This window comes from Notamacropus eugenii, chromosome 5 (genome assembly GCF_028372415.1).
Source record: "Notamacropus eugenii isolate mMacEug1 chromosome 5, mMacEug1.pri_v2, whole genome shotgun sequence".
NCBI lineage: Eukaryota > Metazoa > Chordata > Mammalia > Diprotodontia > Macropodidae > Notamacropus > Notamacropus eugenii.
This window is the reverse complement of record NC_092876.1, coordinates 267,080,743-267,101,617: the sequence shown is the minus strand read 5'-3', so window position 1 is coordinate 267,101,617 and position 20,875 is coordinate 267,080,743. Positions and strand designations below refer to the sequence as shown.

The following is a 20,875-nucleotide window of genomic DNA, read 5'->3' as shown; positions in this document are numbered from 1 at the left end:
ATCTTAATTGCCATCTTTCTTTCATCTTTCCATCTTGTCCACAAGTATAATATGAAAAATCTTTGTTGTATACTCTGCTGTAATCCAGGGTTAAAGTTGTACAGGATGAACAGACATTGAATGCGATGCTGTCAGTCAGTCAGCAAAGATTTATTAAATGCCTACTACATTCTAGGTGTTATGCTAGTTATTGGGGATACAAAGACAAAAATTGTACCCTCAAGGTATTTATGTTCTATTGGGGGAAACTGTATACAGGTGTAAGTATATACTATTGTAGTTTTGGTGGGAAGAATAGTAGGTATTGGGTGGATCACTCAAAACCTTATGTAGATGATGAGGCTTAGAATTAATCTTGAAGGAACTTGCAGATTTGAAGAAGTGGAAGTGAAAGGGAAATTTATACGGGCACAAATGCAGAGAAGTGGCCCGAGTGTCGTGGGTGAGGGAAGTTGAGATTTGAAAAGGCTACAAGAGTAGGTTCTAGCCAGGTTGTGAGATAGAAGAATTAGAAGTAATAGGGAACCTTTGGAGTTGCTGAGCAGGGAAATGACAGTGAGCAGGTCTGTGGTGAATACCCATGACATTCCTCCAATCTACAGGTTTAGTAACTGTGATAAAAAATAAATGGAGATTAATAGGACATAATTTCATATGATTAAGCCAGGCTGGGTTTTTGTGACACTGCTTCCTTTCCTAGTTGTTCATTAATCATCTATTTCATAATATGTTTTAAAATTTTTCCTGGAAGTGTAGTTTACAGATTTCCTTTCCTTTCCTTTTTTTTTTTTAATTTCCTCCCCTCCCCCCCCCCAATTTGGAACATATGCTTACCTCCTTCCATTTGGAACCTGTCCTATAATCTGTAAGTCTTTCAAAGGTCCTTCATAGTGATTAGTACTTTAATGTACACACACACACGCACGCATGCACACATGCACACACGCGCAGATAATAGTGCATTTTTCCTTATCAGCTTGAACTTACTTATGGTACTTTATGGTGATATCATTTCTTCTTCTTTCATCTTGAAATTAACTTTCTTCTTTTGTTCTTTCATTAATGATCTCAAGATCATGATCTTTGGTAGAGAAAACCGACGCAAAATAATAGTTGAGTAATTTGTTATCATCCCACCTAGTTTGAGCCATAGTTACATCTATTCTTTAAATATTCATTTCAGATCGTTTAAGTATTTTGATCATATATGTACTGTATAGGTTTTATTTATGACTGTCATAATTAACTGTTAAACTTTTCACAATGTTAAAATTCCTTTTCTAATCTTTGTGCTTAATTTTGATTTTTTTTTTTTTAACAGAAACCTTTTCTTTATGAATATAACTTTTTGGGTTAGGGTAACTTAGGGAAATTACTCTAGTTATAATACTGAGAACTGTTAAAATTTTATGTTTCATTATGTAAAATTATAGTCTTTCTGTTTTGTCTTTTTTTTTTTTTAATGTTTCTGTAGAATGTCTAAAAGCCTTAGGTTATATGGAACGTGCTGCAGAAAGCTATGGAAAAGTGGTTGACCTGGCTCCATTACATTTGGATGCAAGAATTTCCCTCTCCACTCTTCAACAGCAGCTGGGTCGTCCTGAAAAAGCTCTGGAGGCCCTGGAACCAATGTATGATCCAGATACTCTGGCGCAAGATGCAAATGCTGCACAGCAGGTCAGATGTGCATCATACTTTCTGAGTTTTTTTCTTTTTCTATAGTACTTGGTGTTCATCCTTTTCTACACTTTCCAGCTGTTGACACCCCATACAGTTTAAGCTAAATAGTAATGTAATTCGTAGCAGAGATAAAGTATAAATGAAACATATATAATTTATACTAAGGTATACTACAAATGATCTGTGCTTCTATCGGTATCAATACTTTATCCACTAGTTTCTCCACAGTCTCATAGAATGATACGTGATTAGTGGCAAAAAAGAAGTTATTGCTTCTCTGGTTATGAGCCTCTCTGGACTTCACTTTTTTTTCTGAAAATTATGTCTTATAATTTTTTTTGTAGCTGATAAGAGTAACTTTTTCTTCTGGATTAGTATTAGAAGTATAGGTAATTTTAAAAAGAATGACAGGACCTGGATTAGCCTAGGTGGTAAAATGTGTACTTTCTGATTACTGCTGAAAGCTGGGACAAGAGACAGAGATATGAAAAAAATAGGAAAGACAAATTAAATATTAAGTTATAGAGTAATTTTCAAGTATAAAGGGATGAACTTCTCCTTTGGGTCTTTTCCCATAACCATGAAATTCTCTGACCTTTCAGATTTTATGACCATTCTCTTAAGTGTGTCACTTACTTGAATTATTAATATGAAAACCCAGTGTTGATAAAAGAATTGTAAAGATTTGATCCATTTACAACATAGATAAATAGTTGATCGCTAAGACTCTAAATAAAGCCTTTCCAAACGAATGTTGGAACTCACAGGTTTTACATTCCAGCAACATTACTTTTTGACCACCTGGCTTAATTCCATGCCTTAATGAGGCATTGGAGTAGGACATTTGAGAATATAGTTTATATCCACATATAAATGAGGCGATAAAATTTAAATTCAAAAGTTTGGTTTGAATACATTAAAGTTAGTGTGTTTTTGGAAAGTGAAATCAAAACTTGGATTTCACCGATTTATCTTTTCCAATTATATCTCAGTGAAAACAGTGCCCAGAACATTTCTAGTGATTTATTAGTTATTCTAAATGGGGGGATATCATAGAAACAACCATTTCTATATGGGACACATACAGTGTTCATTGAAGGTGATCTCAGAGGGAAGGCATTGGATGTGGGTAGACCCTATGCAAGGTGGAATTTGAGTCAAATCTTAAAGGCCACAATTTATGAAACAGACATTTTAAATTAAAGTTTTAAAACTGATTTCCTTTATATGCAAATGAATGGTCATCAAACCATTTGTCATTTTCATATTTACTTAGGAACTGAAGTTACTGCTCCATCGTTCCACACTGCTGTACTCACAAGGCAAAATGTATGGATATGTGGATACCTTGCTTACCATGTTAGCAATGCTTTTAAAAGTAAGTAATTAAAACAAATGGATGGAAAGTACAGGGAAGCAGATTTTGACTCAATAGAATGAATGAATAAAAAGTATTTAGTCAAGTATTAATTCTGCCAAGCTGGGGATACAGATTATCACAAGATAACCCTTACACTCAAGGGGCTTATGTTTTAATGTGGAAAGACAAGATATGTAGGGGATTGGTGACCAAGGAGGGGAGGTTTCATTTAAGAAGTCACAGAGATGATGAGTGAACTGAGTCAGTGAGCATGTTTATTAAGTGCCTGCTATGTGGAAAGTACTGTGCAAAGTACTGGGGATACAAAAAAAAGGTAAAGGGTAGTCCTTGTTCTCAAAGAGTTCACAGTCTAATGGGGGAGACAAGTTGAAGACAACTACGTACAAACAAGCTATATAGCTATATACAGGATAAATTGAAGATAGCAGGAAAGACACTTGGATTAAAAGGGATCAGATGAAATTTTAGCTGGGACTTGTAGGAAGCTAGGGAAGCCAGGAGGCAGAGATGAGAAGGGAGAGAATTCCAAGCCTAGGAGAATGCACAGTCAAATGAAGTGTCTTGTGCGAAGAACAATGAGGAGTCCAGTGTCACAGGATTCGTACCTCGGGATGAGTAAGGTGTAAGAAGATTGGAAAGGTAGATGGGGGCCAGGTTGTGAAGGGCTTTGAATGCCAAAGAGAGGGTTTTATATTTGATTCTCAAAGGTGGTAGAGAACCATTGGAGTTAATTGAATAGAGCTGAATGGAGAGGACTGGAATGGGGAGAAAATGGAGGCAGGGAGAGCTAGAATAAAGGTATTGGCAATAGCCCAAGTGTGAGGCTATAAGGATCTGCTCTGGGAGTTAGTAGTGTTGGAGGAAAAAAAAAGGAACATAAGCCAGAGAAGTTGTGAAAGTAGAGTTGACAGCCCTTGGCAGCAGATTGGGTGTAGTGGGGTGAAAGAGAGTGAAGATTTGAGGATGACTCCCAGGTTGAGAACCTTTGTAACTGGGGAGAAGGGCAGGGTATCTTCAACATGAATAGGGAATCTTGGAAGGGGGAAGGATTTGAGGGAAAAGATAATGAATTTAGTGTTGAACATGTTGAGTTTAATGTGTCTGTAGTACATCCAATTTGAGATATCTAATAGGCAAGTGGACATATGAGTTAGGTCAGAGGTAGATATGAGAATCACTCGTGTAGACATGATAATTAAATAGGAGCTAATGAGATTGCCAAGGAAGTCGGTATAGAAGGAGAAGAATGCCCAGGGTAAAGCTCTGGGAGACACTTTATACTTAGCAAATATGACCTGTATGAAGATCCAGAGAAAGAATAGCAGACAGAAGGAGGACCAGGATAGAATGGGTCATGGGTACCTAGAGAGAGCACAGAGTATCAAGGAAAAGATGGTCATTTGAAAGTGTTAGAGGCTTCAGGTAGATCAGGAAGGATGAGTATTGAGAAAAGGCCAGTAGATTTGGCAATTAAGAAATAATTGGTCATTCTGGAAAGGGCAGTTTTGGTTGAGTGATGATGTTGAAAACCAGACTTAAGGGAGTAAGAGGAAAGAAGTGGAGGCATCTATTGTAGATGGTTTTCTTAGAGTCTAGCTACAAAAGAAAGAGAGATATGGGGTGATAGCTTGTGAGGGTGGGTGGATCAAGTGAGAGTTTTTGAGGATGGGAGAGATGTGAGCCTATTTGTGGACAGTTGGTAGGGAGAGTTTGAAGGTAAGTGAGAGAGTGGGAATGATAGAGGCAGCAATCTGCTAGAGAAGACATTCCCTTTCCAAAAATGGTGGTGTTGATTCCTGTTTTTCAGAGCTAGAGGTAGAAAAAAGGTGGGGTACGGCAGGACAGAAAGATGGCTGGAATACAGTGCACAGTTTTGTGGATGTGGTGGACTGTTAGCAATAGGGAGAGCATTGATCCCATTACAGGAGTAAAGAGGTAGAGCTGTGACAGTGGTAATGGAAGAAATTCTTAGTAATTAGAGTTATTAAAAAATAGAATGAGCTGCCTTGTAAGGTAGAGTTTGTTCACTAGATGATTCACAGGATTTAGAATTGACAGGCCTTTTTAGATTGTGTAGACCAACCCCTTTATTTTGTAGATGAGGAAATTAAGGCATAGAAAAGGCCACGTGGGTGCTAAGATCCAGAATTCATACCCTGGTCTTTGCATTTGGATCCAGCATCCTTTCCACTATACTATACTGCCCGTCAAGCAGATGAGTAGGATAAGCATTTGTTAGGGATGCCATCAAGCTGGATTAGCCAGGGTTGAACTAGATGGACTTTAAGTTAGTTTCTGTGGTTAGTGGCTATTTTGCTTAATTTGTACGTTAGAGTCATGAAAGGTCCTGAATTTAAATGAAGTGTGGTTTTTGCTTATTTTGCACCTTTGGCTTACCCAGAAACACGGATAGAACCAAAAGTGATTGGAAAAATAAAGTGTAAGGAAAAAAATGAACTTTGGCACTCAGTCCATAACTCAAAGTTCCCACAAAAATGGACTTTGGAGTTCTTGTTTTGGCTAAGTTAAAGCATAGTAAATAAATCTGTCTACATTAGCAGACTCAATACAATCACATTTGTGTTAATATTTAGAAAAATCATAATGGTGTTACAGTCACTTAGTTCCACAGATAATTATGTCATAAATTATTGACTTTACTGACCAATCTTTTCTTCTGCCTGTGAGCCTGAACCACATAAAATAATTTGATATTCTTTTCTACCCTGGACTCAGATCATGGTCTAGATTGTGTTGAGATTGTTCATAGAAGTAAAAGGTTTTTCATTTATTTCTGAATGGTAAAACCTAGAAGTTGCAGTTTTGACACTGGCTTTATTTTAAAGTGTAAGACTCCTTTTCTTATACATAGATAGATTAAGCTTTGATGTGAGGAAAAACCTCATATTATCTTTAATTTTAGGTAGCAATGAATAGAGCCCAGGTGTGTTTGATATCCAGTTCCAAGTCAGGGGAAAGACATCTATACCTGATTAAAGTATCAAGAGACAAGATATCAGACAACAATGACCAAGAGACAGCAAACTGTGATGCAAAAGGTAATTAGTTTTATTTGTTTAAAAAATATTGTGTTCATGTAAGTTTTTTTAAAATTAAAAAAAAATTTCACAGGTTTGGAATCTGGCATGAATCTGCATAATTATTAGAATAAAATTACTTCTTCATCTTTTTTTTTGGTGAGAAGTACCAGGAAGTCAGTTGGAATCATCTTATGTGTAGGTTATTATAAGGTAGCCTCTTCCTTGTATACAGATACATGTTTGCTTATGTTTTTCTGTTATACACATATATTCTGTGATGGAATGTACAATGCTCGAGGGCAGAGACCACTTAGTTTTTGTCTTTGTGATCCCAGAGTCTAGCCTAGTCTTTGACACATGGTAGACAATTAATGGTTAGTGATTCACCTGAGGCTTTGATACATTTAGGTTTTCCTTGAAGCATTATTTTTTCTGTTTAATACTTTTTTATATCTTGGAAACAGTATTCTAAACTGAGGTACCTTGCTGCCATTTCAGCCATATTTGCTGTACTCACAAGTGTCCTGACAAAAGATGACTGGTGGAACCTGCTGTTGAAGGCCATCTACTCCCTGTGTGATCTCTCCCGATTTCAGGAGGCCGAGCTCCTGGTGGATTCTTCACTGGAATATTACTCATTTTACGATGATCGGCAGAAACGCAAAGAGCTTGAATACTTTGGTCTTTCAGCTGCAATTCTCGACAAAAACTTTAGAAAAGCATACAACTATATCAGGTGAGACTCCACTGCAGTGATTACGGTCTTCTAGATCTTTTGTCATAGGAAGGAGGTTGTGTTCATCGGCTTTGGAGTTTGTTTCTCTTTGTTGTTCAGAGTCACTTCTTTTGCTCCTGCTTTTCAGTGCTCATGGGCGGCTAGTGGCCCAGGGGATAGAGCACTAGGCCTGGAGTCTGGAAGACCTGAGTTCAAATCCAAGCTCTGGCACATACTAGCTGTAGGACTCTAGGCAAGTCACTTAACATCCTTCAGCCTGTTTCCTTATCTGTAAAATGGGCATAGTAACAACCTACCTCGAAGGTTGTTATGAAGATCAAATGAGATGTTTGTAAAAAGTGCTTTGACCAGTGCCTCGCATATAGTGAACACTATATAAATTGTAACTTTTTGTCATGCTATCTTCATCATCATCATCAGCCTCATCATCACTATTTTTACTTATCTCCCAGGACTGTTGTGAGAATCAAATGAGATAATAGGTAAAGCCCTTAGCCCAGTGCCCAGCACATAGCACTAAAAAAGTGCTGTTATTATTCTTTTATGGATTGGCAGGGTACAAAAGGTGGCTAACCTTAAAGCAATTGCTTTTGTTTCTTTGCATTGAAGTTCCTATATTTATTTAAAAACTGGTCCTAAAGTTGTAAAAAATTAATTCCTACATCATTCCCCAGGAGAGAGCTTTCACTGAATAGATTTTGTTCAAAAGAGCCGGCAGTATCCTGCTTTTCCTAATGGTGGTGCTTATAGCTCACTGCTGACTGATTACTTGATTGCAGAGCAGGAGGGTGATTGTGTGAGTGTTGTTGTGTACCTTTCTCCTTTTGCTTTAATTTTAGGATTATGCTCATGGAAAATGTGAATAAACCTCAGTTGTGGAACATCTTTAATCAAGTTACTATGCATTCTCAAGACGTACGACACCATCGTTTTTGTCTTAGATTAATGCTCAAAAACCCAGATAATCATGCTTTGTGTGTCTTAAATGGGCACAATGCATTTGTATCTGGTAGTTTCAAACATGCGCTTGGTAAGTATCATCACATGTTACTGTGGCTTTTTCACAATTTATTTTACATTGAGTTTGTGTTTTATACGTGTTTTTTATAACAGAGAATTCTTTTTTTAACTACATAGTTTAGTTCTCAAATAAATTTTGCGTTTTTAACTTCAGAAGTGTCAACAGATTTAAACTCCTTGACTTTACTGGACAGTAAACTTCATGAGTGCATGGACTGTTTTGTTTTGTATCTTCCCTAGAGCTTATCATATATTCTTCATAAAGGTAGAGATAAATAAATGTTTATTGAATTTAAATTTTTATTTTTTAAGAATTTTTGTCCTGAAAATTTAAACCAAAGTGTTTTTTTATGACAGACCTACACAGATCAAGATTTTTTTTTTGTTGTGCTTTTTTATTCTAATTTGTTCAGGGAAAACTAATTAATATATTGGCAAATTGTTATAAGAAGAAATTAAAAAAAATTAAAGCTAAGCAGATGCTTTGAAATTTAAAGTTATTTATATACGTTCTTCTGCTTAAAGGACCATGTTTTCCATTTTTGCTTATTTAACAGCTTGATGTCCTCATTCATATTTTTAAATTCTCAGGAAAGAGTATCTCAAAAATAGTGGGATGTTGGATTTTTGTTTCCTATGTTTTTTCTTAAATATTGTGGAAACATAAAGGAAACCACAATCTTTTATCCCTTCCTGTCTCCTTCAAAAAACATTCAGGACCTTGTATATTTGAAAAGTTGAATAAAATTCAGTGTGGGATTATCCCTTCCTTTGAAGTCCTCCTTTGATGCCCCATTCTGGTGTGGAGATGAAACTGGGTTAGTGGAGTAGAGGACAAGTTGTGGTAGGTCCTACTTACACGTAGGTCTAACCATGTCACAACAAGACCCCTTCCCAAGTCCCCCAATCAGTTAACTCCAGTGGCTCCCTGTCCTCTGCAGAACCAAATACAAAATCTTCTATTTGTGTTCAGAGCCTTTCATAACGTAGCTCCCATCTACCTTTCCAGTCTTCTTGTACATTTCTTTGCCCTCCCCATGCCCTTTGCTCCAGTGACAATACCCTCCTTGCTGTCCCTTAAACAAAACACTTTATCTCTTGACTCTATACATTTTCTCTGGCTGTCCCCAATGCCTGTAATATACCTCCTTCTCTTTTCTGCCTCCTGGCTTCCTTCAAGTCCCAACTAAAATCCTACTTTTTACAGGAAGCCTTTCCCAGTTCTTCTTAATTCTAGTGACTTCCCTCTGTTGATGATTTCCTATCTATCCTTTATATAGCTTGTTTGTTCATAGTTGCTTGTATGTTGTATTCCCTATTTGATTGTGAGTGCCTTGAGGTCAGGATTATCTTTTGCCTTTTTTTTGTATCACCAGTGCTTAGAACAGTGCCTGGCTCCTCATAGGTACTTAATATATAACTTTTGACTGACTCTGTTGGAAAGTCTTTGAGTACAGTCCTAGTGTGGACGTTGATTCTGTGGTCCAGTTGCTAGAAGTTTATATCACCAGAAAGTTTGCTGGCAGGTAATGATTTTTTATCCATAGTAACCCACAGGAGATTCTCATTCCTGATAAAAGTATATTTATCAAGTTCCAGACCTCCTTCTCCTTTACTTCCCAAGAAAAAAAATGTTACCTAAAATGCCCTTGTATCATATGGTGCTGAGGGTCAGGATTACTTCTTTTCTGAACCCTGAAAATTGTGAGGTATTGAAATAAAGAACTTGACAGCTTAAAATTTTTGATTTTTCTTGGAATACATATTATCTTATGGTTTGATAAATATAGTGTTTATCTGAGACTGCAAAAAACAAAATTTTTTTAGTAAACTTTTTTTCTGCTAGAGTCTGATGTCCCATCTTCATGTAGAGATGACCATGGGTTCTCAAAGGTTACGCTAATGGAGCATAAGATCTTGCGAGTCTTATTAGCTTGGCCCTCATAATGGATCTGAGGTCTTATGCAGAGGTCAGCACAACTAAATTTAGAGGCTCATAGGTGATGAATTTTTTAGCCATAAGGACCATCTACTAAGCTGTAGAGAGGTTTATGTTTTGTATTGGCGGAGGGAATGCCTGTACTGATGAAATTCCAGATCTTTTAGTTATTGAAATAAGGAACTTTTTCCCTCACAGATATCATGGTACTTTGTACATTTGGGGAAAAACATAATTCATGTGGTTTAGAATTATTTTGATTTTATATACCATACTTATTTTTTTTTTTTTTAATTTTTTTATTTTTTTAATGTTTAACAATCACTGCCATACAATTGCGATTTTATCCCTCCCCACCCACCCCCCACTACCTCCCTCCCTCCCCACGACTGCATACAATTCTGTATAGATTCTACATATACTTTCCTATTGAGTATATTTTCACTATAGTCATGCTATGTAGTCAGACTAAGATAAATGAAAGAATCCGTATAACAAATCAGAACATGATACACAAACAGATACACATACACAAACTATACCATACTTATTACAAAGCAATATAACTTGTATTTTTCCTTCAAATATAAACAACACTACTTACTTAAATATTTACATGTGTCTGTTTTATTTATACATATATTTTTAGTTGTTGTTTGGTTGTTTTTCAATCTTGCCTGTCTCTTTGTGACCCTATTTGGGGTTTTCCTGGCAAAGATATGGTTTGCTGTTTCCTTCTCCAACTTATTTTACAGAGAGGAAACCGAGGCAAGCAGTATCAACTGACTGGCCCAGGTTCACACAGATAGACAGTGTCTAGGGTTGGATTTGAACTCAGGTCTTTCTGACTCCAGCCCCTGCCCTCTATCTACTGCACCACCTAGCTGTCATCTGAGAGAGAGTGTGTGTGTGTGTGTGTGTGTGTGTGTGTGTGTGTGTGTGTGTGTGTGTGTGTGTGTGTCTCTCTCTCTCTCTCTCTCTCTCTCTCTCTCTCTCTCTCTCTCTCTCTCTCTCTGTCTGTGTCTGTGTCTGTGTGTCTATGTGTCTGTGTGGGTGCCTGTTTTGTATACACATTTCATGTATCTGTAAGTGCAAATATCTCTTAAAAAATAAACCTAGGAGAGAAGAGCTTAATATTAAATCAAATTAATAAATTGTAATCCACGAATGAGATTATGTAAGGTGTTTTGCTAACTTTAAAAAGTACACTATAATGCACATAAGAATTTATTACTATAATTGATTTATTACTATAATTGTTATAAATCTTGTAGTATATATTTATATGATGGTATTACATGTTTAAACCATTATCTTATGTTGTTAAATAATTTAGATTTCTGGTTGACATGGTAGGTCATCTATAAAGTTGGTAAATAGTGCCTCCCAGTCTCATTTGTAATTCTGGTGAGAGAACATCACTCTAGATCATGACTTCTTAAACATTTTTACTTGCAACCCTCTCAGCACTTCTTAAATTATGGGTCACCACTGCAATTTAAGAAGTGCTGCAGTCTAGATAAGTGTGTGCAACTGTTTCCCTTGTATAGATGCTTTTTTACATGTCTTTTCTTTCCATTGTTGTGTTAGAATAGCTTAACTCACAATGTGTAGGCTTTTCTTTAACAAAGTGTGTTAAAGTATAGTTGTGCCTCAGTTAAGCAAATATGAATTTATTGAGCATGAATTAGGAGTTTTTCACCTTACAAAAGAATTTATTATGTGAACTTAGATTTAGGATTCTTAATTATTTTATTTGTATGCATTTTCAGGATTATCTGTGGGTAAAGTGCACTCTCTTTTGCTAAAGTATTGGATTTTTTTTGAAAATATTAATCTACAAGTAAATGTTAGCATTAAAATGGAGCTAATATCTAAGAGGGAAAATATTTTCATTTTATATAAATCATGGACATGTGTTCATGATTCTCATAAAGATTTGTAGACTACAAATGGTTCATTATTTTAGAAAATCAAAGTAGCTTTCATTCTGATCTGCTTTGAAAATATTCAGATGACATGGCTATGTGGCAAATTATCATAAAAAACAATATTTATCAAAAAATAAAGTTCATTAATTGTTCTTAAGCCTTTGCAGTGCATCTTACAACCTCATCACTCAACTGAAACTGCTTTCTCCAAGATTATAAAAAAACAGTGCCTAAATCCAATGTCTTTTTTCATATTCTTAATTTTCCTTTATAATTTTTGACAGTGTCAATCCATTCCCTCTTTCTGGATCTTTTCCTCCTTTGTCTTCTGTGACCTTGCTTCTTGATTTTCTTCTACCTGTAGAAAATGTTCCTTCTCAGTCTCATTTATTGGATTATTATCATGATCACATTTATTTAAGTTAGGCTGTGGTTTCTCTGCAGCATTTCTCTCAGTAACCTCATCAACTCATACAGATGACTATATAGCTAGCCTTATTCTCCATCATGAACTCTAGTTTTTCCTTTTCAACTGTCTTCGTGACATCTCCCCTTGGATTTCTTATCGACAGCTCAGACGTATCAAAGCCCAGGCAGAACACATTGTCTCCTCCTACACCCACATTTTACTCTGTTTCTTGAGAACATCTATGTAGTCATCCAGGTTCCTAACGTCAGAGTTATTCTTGACTCTTACTTTCCCCTTACTCTAGATGCCAAATCTTGTTTATTATATCTTGATAGTGTATCTGACCTCTATCCTCACTTTCTTCTCACATGATTACTAACCTAATTCAGGCCAGTGTCACCTGGTGGCTTCCTTCCCTTCCTTTCTCCCCAAAGTTAGTACTGTACACTTTAAAAAATCACTTTGAATCTCCCCATCTGTGTATTTGTTGTATCTCCTAGTAGATTTTGTAAAGCAGGAAATTTTAATGTATTGTCTGTTTCCCTAGCAAAGTCTCTTAATACATGTTTGTTCAATTGAATTTGTGAAAATGTTTCCTCATGAACTTATTTCAAATCATGCTTCTTTTCCTTTTCTTTTTCTGTTTAGGTCAGTATGTGCAGGCTTTTCGCACCCATCCCGATGAACCTCTCTATAGCCTGTGTATAGGATTAACATTTATTCACATGGCATCTCAGAAGTATGTATTAAGAAGGCACGCACTTATTGTGCAGGTAATTCCTTTTGATTTCTTCATATTTGTGTTTTTAGACCTTTTGATGCCTTGACTTTGATCAGTAAGTTTAATGTTCTACGTTGGTTATATTTGGTTTGGGCTGTAAAGATAACAAAGGCTAGAGAAATCTTGAGTTATTATTTACTCTAAGGCTGTGACCACTTCTGAGCCTTTTCAGATTATTGAATACGGTTGGGATGACACTTTTTGTTAACCCTACTAACTCATCTACCTGTTTTTATTTCAGTGAAAGGCTGACAACAGTTATCTTTTAAGATATCTAAAGTAGAAAAACCTGGGATGAGCATTAAAAAACAGGCTATGCTTAACCTGCTTTCCAAGTGTTTTTATAAGCCAAAATTTGAACGTAAAGTTCTTATGCTGTTTTCATAGTTGAAGAGTGAGGTTTGGATTTTTTAAAGCTGCTATAATATAAACACAGGTGTTTCATCTTTGTAGTTTTTTTTATGAACTACTTTAATTGACTATGTTTTTGTTTTTCCTGCATACATATGAGACTATCCTTTTCTTCCATGTCGTTTTCCTTAATGTGGTTTTCTATTTTTTATATACTCTTTTCTACCAGTGCCTTATGCTGAAAAACTTTGAATGTCTTCTTTCCACTTTTGCTACCATTTGGTATTTTTCATTTATCAGGCAAACTTTGTATACCTAGCAAATGCTCAGTTTCATGAGAATGATCAAGAATATATAACCTGGCTAGTGTGGAAAGATTATTTCTTTAAGTGTAAATGTATTTTCTCCAGTTTAGTTTTCTCTAGTGTAATGACTGTATATGTTATTAAACTTTTAAATTTTTTAACACATTTTGAGTTATATTTCATTTATTTATCAAGAAACCTTCATTTTTAGTAAACCTTTACCCTGTATGGATGTGATAGCTTCTTATGATAGTGTTTAAATTCCTCTGTTGGGTCAAAAAAAGATGTGATAATTTATATTAAGTTGAATTCATCTCTGAATGTATTTCTTTTTTTCCTCTGGCTTTTGTTTTCATATCTACCTCAGTCACCTTGTAATTTTAATCTAACTTAAATTCTAAAATGAGAGAAAGTATAGCACATTGGAAAGATGACTTAAAGTCAGAAACTGAGTTTGACTTCTAAATAGGACATTTATCTATGTGACTTTGAGCAAGTAATGTATCCTTCCCAGCCTCATTATGTTCTTATGTAGAATAATCATATTTGTACCACTCTTTATCTGACAAAGTTGTTTTGGGAAAAGCACCTTGTAAACTACAAATGTGCTATATAAGCTGTTGTTATTTAAGACATTTCTCTCACATCAATACCCTAATTTTCTATTATTCATTAGTGTAATAGATTCCATGCTTCTGAAGAGTATATAGTCCATATTACTATACACATATGGTTTCCTTTGTTATATACATAAAGTGCAGCTAACCTCCATTCCATCAGACATAAATAATACCTCTTTAATGGGAATTTATGTAAATTTTGGAGTATTCTTTAATACTGATATTTTGAAGGAAATCTTTAATAATTACCTGACATTACATGGGGAAGTATAATTAACCACACTTCACATTTGAATTTCCCAGTTATTGTTTTTTGCTAAGAACCTTTTTTTAAAAGTTATACACTTATGCTGAATAGTTGCTTCTTTAATATTTTTAGCTTTATGTAAAGAGTAAATATGGAGGGTGGACTAAAAAAATACATTTGGGGAAGAAGTAAACAGTTTTGTTGTGTACGTCAGTGAGAAAATGGGTTAGTGCAGTCTCCCAAAGATTCTGCTGTTCTAGTAAAATCACTCTGAGAAGCTCTTCATAGGAAGTATGAAAAGGGGTTAGGGTCCTTAGACTTAATTTACCAAATGGGACCTTGTTAACACCAGAATGTGCTTTAATGGGTTTTCTTCTAAGGGTAAAATTTTCCTGTTTTGTCAGTATATGGTCTTCCCAATGCTAGGCATGTATCACAAATTAAAAAGATTTGCCTCAGTCTTCATGATGCGGTTTTGAGGGCTTCAGGGACCCCCTCAAGGATTGAAGTACAGGACATGGTCCTCTGGAAAGAATTCACAGACTCAAACAACCTTTAAGTCAAGTTGGCAAAAGTTTATTTTCACACTATTCAGCGGGCAAAAGTTCTTAAGGAGTTTGTGGCCTTAGAGGGTTATTGTTAAAGTTTATATAGGAAAAACTATAGTAAACTTGTGCCAGGTATGCTAATTAGGTGATTTCAGGGCAGGATTAAGGAGTGGTTAGGAGTGGTCAGTTCTTAAAGGAACATGCATCTTTTGTATTTCCTGCACAGGTGTTTTACCCAGAGCTCACCAGGAAAAGTCACAGAGTGGTGTGGATTTTAGGTTTGCTATGTCACTAAGTTTACTAGTGGTCAGGGCTGACTGACTGAAGATTGTATAATCTGCCACAGTCAGCATCTTGTTTGACAAGATAGACGTAGGGAATGTGCATATATCTTAAGCCTTGGATACACATAATGAATAGTCCAGGATGTACGTAAAGAGGTAGGGAATTGGTATAGATAGTCCAGTGGGTACCGAATCTCTTTATGAGCCAGTCCAAAGTAATAATTCCCGTAGGTGCAGTTTGTTACTATACCACGGAGAGAGATGTGTTTTGCTAGAGTCCAGTCATGAGTCATTGCTAGGCATAGTGTCCTTGGACTGGGGAGAAACTGCCAGGGACAGTGTTTTGAGGCCAGGGGAAATGACAGTCTTTGAAATGAGGTCGGAGCACAGGCACCCGAGCACCCTTGTCATCGGCATTCAGTAAGCTAATTTGAACCCTGGAGCTCCAAATGTTCTGGCATTTGACTCATAATTTCATGATTTCATTGCAAACAGCTAAATCTTATCAATTAGAATCATTTTAGAGTGCACTTGACTTTTTTTTAATATTACATGTTACTTCTCTTTTGCAGGGATTTTCCTTTCTTAACCGGTATCTGAGTCTCCGTGGACCTTGCCAGGAATCATTTTATAACCTGGGACGTGGCCTTCACCAGTTAGGACTGATGCATATTGCAATCCATTATTACCAAAAGGCCCTTGAACTCCCTCCACTTGTACTAGAGGTACTTCTATATGTTTTTATTCAGAACTGAATATCTAGTTCCTTTTTTATAGATAAATTTGTGAGCCAAATTTTGTGGCATACTCAGTACAACAAATTATGGCTTATATGATTGAAATGATTCTCTAGGTTACAGCTTCTTAACCTATTTCCACTCACAACCCCTTTTTGGGTTTTAGTAGCATTTGTTGGCATGGCATGACCCAAGAGCATGCACAGTGCAAAGTGCACATGCTTTGTGTTCAGAACCAAGGCTGCGGTGAAAGTGTGCAGTGCAAAATGGGCAAGTACTGCCAGAAACACTTTTTAATTTTTAACAGATTTTAAATTAATTTCTAGTCATTGTGCTTTCAGAAACCTTTTATTCTTGCCACATTTTTCACAGCCTTATATCATGGCCCACAGTTTAAAAAGTGTTGCCTAGGTTAGGTAGGTTTATTGAGAAATAAATTTTAAATGTATAGGTCTTAGAAATCCAAGAAATCTAAATCTGGAAGGTACAGGAACATACAAGTTTTAAACTTATGACGTGATGATATAGTAGCCACAGGAGTAGCTGGTGGACATCCAGCCTAATTGCATATGGAGTCAATATTCATTTTGAAGAGAAAACCCTTCCTTTTTGCAAATATTAGGAGTCTGAAAAATTTAGAATTTTATTTCTTATCCTTGGAAACCAACTTTTACTTTGAAGATAAAATATTGACAGGGAAATTGTTTGCATCTTGGTAATAATACTTTTTTGACCCCTATAGAGAATCATGTAGGTATTTTCCATTTTAGCTCAGTGCCTGTATTTTAGATGGAATTTAGAGCATAAACAATAATTCTATTCTCTTGAATTCAGTTGCTGAGTTATTTATTGGAGAGTAGTTTGATTTGGAGAGTAGTTTGATTTGGAGAATGGTTTTTTACACATTGTTCTTTTCTAAAATATCTTAAGAGAGAAGAGATAGGATCTTTAACTGTTTAGGGGTAAACTTTGTTAAGTCTTCCAGTTGGATATATCCTACCTCTTTGATTCTTTGCTACAAAGATTTTATATTCAGTAGACAGATACTTGTTTTTAGATAAGCATAGAAGCAAAAAACCATTTGCTAGTCACTGTGTATGGTAGACACATGAATCAAAACTTATAACAGATACTACCATGAGATCAGAAAACTTTGACCACTTCATTTTACATTTTACAACCTTGAATCCCTAAGAAGTAAAGTATCTTGCCCAGTGTCTGTCACACCCTAGGAAGGGGCACAAGCGTGATTTAGAAGCCATATCTGATCCAGTTCTCTTTCCAGCTGCACCATACACTCTTTGGAAAGAGTCCACAAAATTTCAGCATTCCCATTTATTAGACAAAAACAGAGAGAGAGAGAGAGAGAGAGAGAGAGAGTATATGTGTGTGTGTGTGTGTGTGTGTGTGTGTGTGTGTGTTTGAAACTTTACTAAAGTACAATGATTTTTTGGAGAGAGTTGCTATTGGGAGATCTAATCTTTTCAGTCTTCCCCTGGGTAGAAATACTTGCTGCTTGTGTCCCAACAAATGGACGGTCAGTTGCAGGTAGCAATTTCTGGTAAAGACTTACCGTATTTATTTCAGTTTCTATAAGGACTATGGAATGTCTTTTGTAAATATTTGATAAAATTATAAAAAGGAGAAAACATTGATTTGATATACCTAGGAAATCAAGACCCTTTTATATGGGATTGCGATCTTTGGTTAAAACAGGCATTTTACTCAAGTAGAGATCTAGACTGTTCTTGGACCTTTGTAGGTCAGGTGCAGTGATAGTCAAAATTGACAAATATGTAGTGTATCCTGCGAGTGTTTAATATAATTGTGTGATGTCTGTACAAGATACTAGAGGCCTTTGGTGGCTTGAATACTGTTAAAAATTCTATTTGATGATATAAACATTTAAAATTTAGGAGAAATGATCTTTTTGCTTCACTGATAGAAACTCTCAAATTACTATATAAATCTTCTTTTACTGATGCCTGAACTTTACGAGCTAATTTAAGCTAAGTTCCTTTCTAAAACTGCGTTTTCTGTTATGCTGTTCTCCCAGGTGGCAGTGCCAAATGTAATGGATTTTCCATGCTTCTTTCTTCCCTCTTTTATCGCAGGGTATTGAAAGTGACCAGTTAGATTTGCGAAGAGATATTGCATACAACTTGTCGCTGATTTATCAAAGCAGTGGAAATATGGGAATGGCTCGAAAGCTATTGTATACCTATGGAACTATATAAGTTATCTTGGCAAGAAATGGAGTTTTTATGCAATTCCTGTGAACCATCATTTTGCTTTCTGACTCAGGATGGATGATTTGGGCACCCTTAAGGAAATTATTATTTTGGCATTATTTAACATTCAGAAGTGTTCTTTTTATTATAAACCAAGTGCAAGTGTATATATGTTTTAAAATGTTTGATAATGCTGTTTGGAATGTAGCTTTATGTGTTTCCCCATGGATTCCTGTACACATCCTAGATTTGTGAACTTTTTTCCAGGACAGACTTTACCCATCCTTTAGTAAATTATAACAAAGCACTTCTCAACCTGTTCTGAACCTGTACTAGGCAGTATTAGGTATTGAACCAGTACTTTGTATTCGTCTGCTCTTTTTTCCTTGTTCCTTGTTAACTTCTGAGGTGCTATTCAAAGACTTAATGTTTCTAAACATATTCTCTTAATGAAGGACTTGAGAAGCTACAAATGTGTTTTTAAACCCTTCGTATTACACTGCATTATATATTGTGATTGTTGTCCAGGCAACTGTTTCTTGGTACTTTGTGTTTCAACCTTTTTGCTTTGACTCTTGGAGAAGCCAGATTTTCACACACTTTCAATAAATCAATATTCTCTGGCTAAGGAAAGACTATGTCCATCAGACAAAAGCAGCCAGGTGCTTTAGTCCCTTAGTGCAAAATTAATCCAATAGGTTGTTTTGTTTTCTCAGTTTAATTGAATTTTTCATGTTTATGCTGCCCATTGATGTCTTGTTAGCTCTCTGTTATCAAGGTTGTGACTATTTCTGTGAAACAGATACCACTCTAGCAAAGACTGGACCAGTTCAAAAAATCATGTACTGGGGAAAGGGGGAATCACAGCTTCTTTGCTTGTTGTGGCTTTGGTCACCGTGATGATTGTGGAAGCTGGTAAACTGGTTAAGGTTAGAGACCTCAGAATATTCCATAGATAATACAAAAGATGAAATAAAAGACAAACTGGCATAACTTTTCATCTTAAATGTTACTTTCTGGGAAATCTTACCAATGCTTTACTGATATGCACTTAACTTTTCTAATTTAGAAGCAGAACTTTTGTTTATTGAATAAATGTGTCATTTTGGAGAAAAAAATGTGTCAGTTGAAATTTAATAAACTATTTTTGTAAAAAAAAGCTTAGACCATTTTTAAATTTTTTGTTTATTTTTTTGAAGTCTACTATTCATTTAGGAAAACTATTCATAGTTAGTATGAGTTTCTATGTCTTGGATGTACTGCTCTGTCTTCACTGAATGTTAAACTCCAAAGACACATTTATGTCTTTGACCTAAGGCTGTTATAATGTAATAATCTCTTCTATCTTTATAAAGTATCTGATGTATCCCTGCTCATTGATCCTTTATGTTAGTTGAAATTAAGGCAGTTGTGATCTGTCACAGATGTTACACTAATCTTTATCTTTTCCTTCTAGTATGGAAAAAGGAAGATACATCAACACTGACCATTTGTTATTTTTCCGAGACCCTTATTCTGTTAATGATCTTCTTTCCTGAATAGCTTTTATCCATTCCATCTTTTCCCCCTTTCTTCCGTGTTTATTTATTTTAGTAAAACATTTTAGGGATCCAAAGCATAGGAGCTAAGATGGGCCCTAGAACTTTGCTTGCAAAGCTGCCTAGAACTTTCATATAGTTTGAACTCTGATATAGTGGGGAAAAAAGGAAAGTCTATTTAACACAGCTTTTGTCAGAAACGTGAAAAGGACTTGGCTGCCTCACTGCATTACCTACAAGCATTCTTGCATGAGAAAGAGCTTCCCTATACTGTGTCATGTAGAGCATTTATGCAAATTCAAATATGGCTTTGCAGTTCTCCAGTAAGCAAGGCAGTGATTTGGGAGTTGGAGAGTTCCCCTCATCATTTATTATGAATGGAACACAAAAAAAATTCTTTATTTTTTATTTACAACATTCAGTTCCACAAGCTTTTCGGCTTTAAATTTTCTACTCCCACCCTCTTTTCCCCTCCCCACGATGACAGGCAATCTAATATAGGCTCTACATATACATTCACATTAAACATTTTCATATTAGTCATTTTGCAAAGAATTATGAGCAATGGAATGAATCATGAGAAAGAAGAAACAAAACAGAGAGAGCAAATAGTGTGCTTTGTTCTGCATTCAGCTTCTGTGATAGTTTCTCTGCACATGGACAGCCTTTTCCATCATGAGCCTTTTGGAGTTGTCTTAGAACCTTGCATTGCCAAGAGGAGCCAAGTCTATCAAAGTTATTCATCATGCAATGTGACTGTAACTGTGTACAGTGTTCTGGGTCTGTTCCTTTCACTCAACATCAGTTCTCAAAAGTCTTTCCAGGTTTTTCTGAAGTCCACCTTCAGCCATTCCCCATTTGATGGGCATCCCCTCAATTTCCAGTCTTTGCCACCACAAAAAGCTGCTATAAATATTTTTTGTACATGTGGGTCCTTTTTCCTTTTGTACTATCTCTTTGGGATACAGCCCTAGAAGTAGTATTGCAGGATCAAAGGATATGCACATTTTTGTAGCCCTTTGGCCATAGTTCCAAATTGCTCTCCAGAATGGTTGGATTAGCTCACAGCTCCACCAACTATGAACTAGTGTTCCAA

The 20,875-nt window shown here is 35.9% G+C and overlaps 1 protein-coding gene across 1 annotated transcript in view; it reads left to right on the top strand.

Moving 5' to 3' along the window:
- Window positions 1–19,400, top strand: part of GTF3C3 (general transcription factor IIIC subunit 3) — a 43,555-nt gene extending 24,155 nt beyond the window's left edge. The window contains exons 12-19 of the mRNA XM_072612758.1: window positions 1,475–1,677; window positions 2,957–3,058; window positions 5,985–6,120; window positions 6,601–6,838; window positions 7,678–7,868; window positions 12,786–12,910; window positions 15,846–15,998; window positions 18,125–19,400. Of these exons, the coding sequence (XP_072468859.1) occupies window positions 1,475–1,677; window positions 2,957–3,058; window positions 5,985–6,120; window positions 6,601–6,838; window positions 7,678–7,868; window positions 12,786–12,910; window positions 15,846–15,998; window positions 18,125–18,247 (1,271 nt within the window). The 3' untranslated portion in view covers window positions 18,248–19,400. The remainder of the gene's footprint in view (window positions 1–1,474; window positions 1,678–2,956; window positions 3,059–5,984; window positions 6,121–6,600; window positions 6,839–7,677; window positions 7,869–12,785; window positions 12,911–15,845; window positions 15,999–18,124) is intronic.
- The last annotated feature ends 1,475 nt before the right edge of the window (window positions 19,401–20,875 follow it).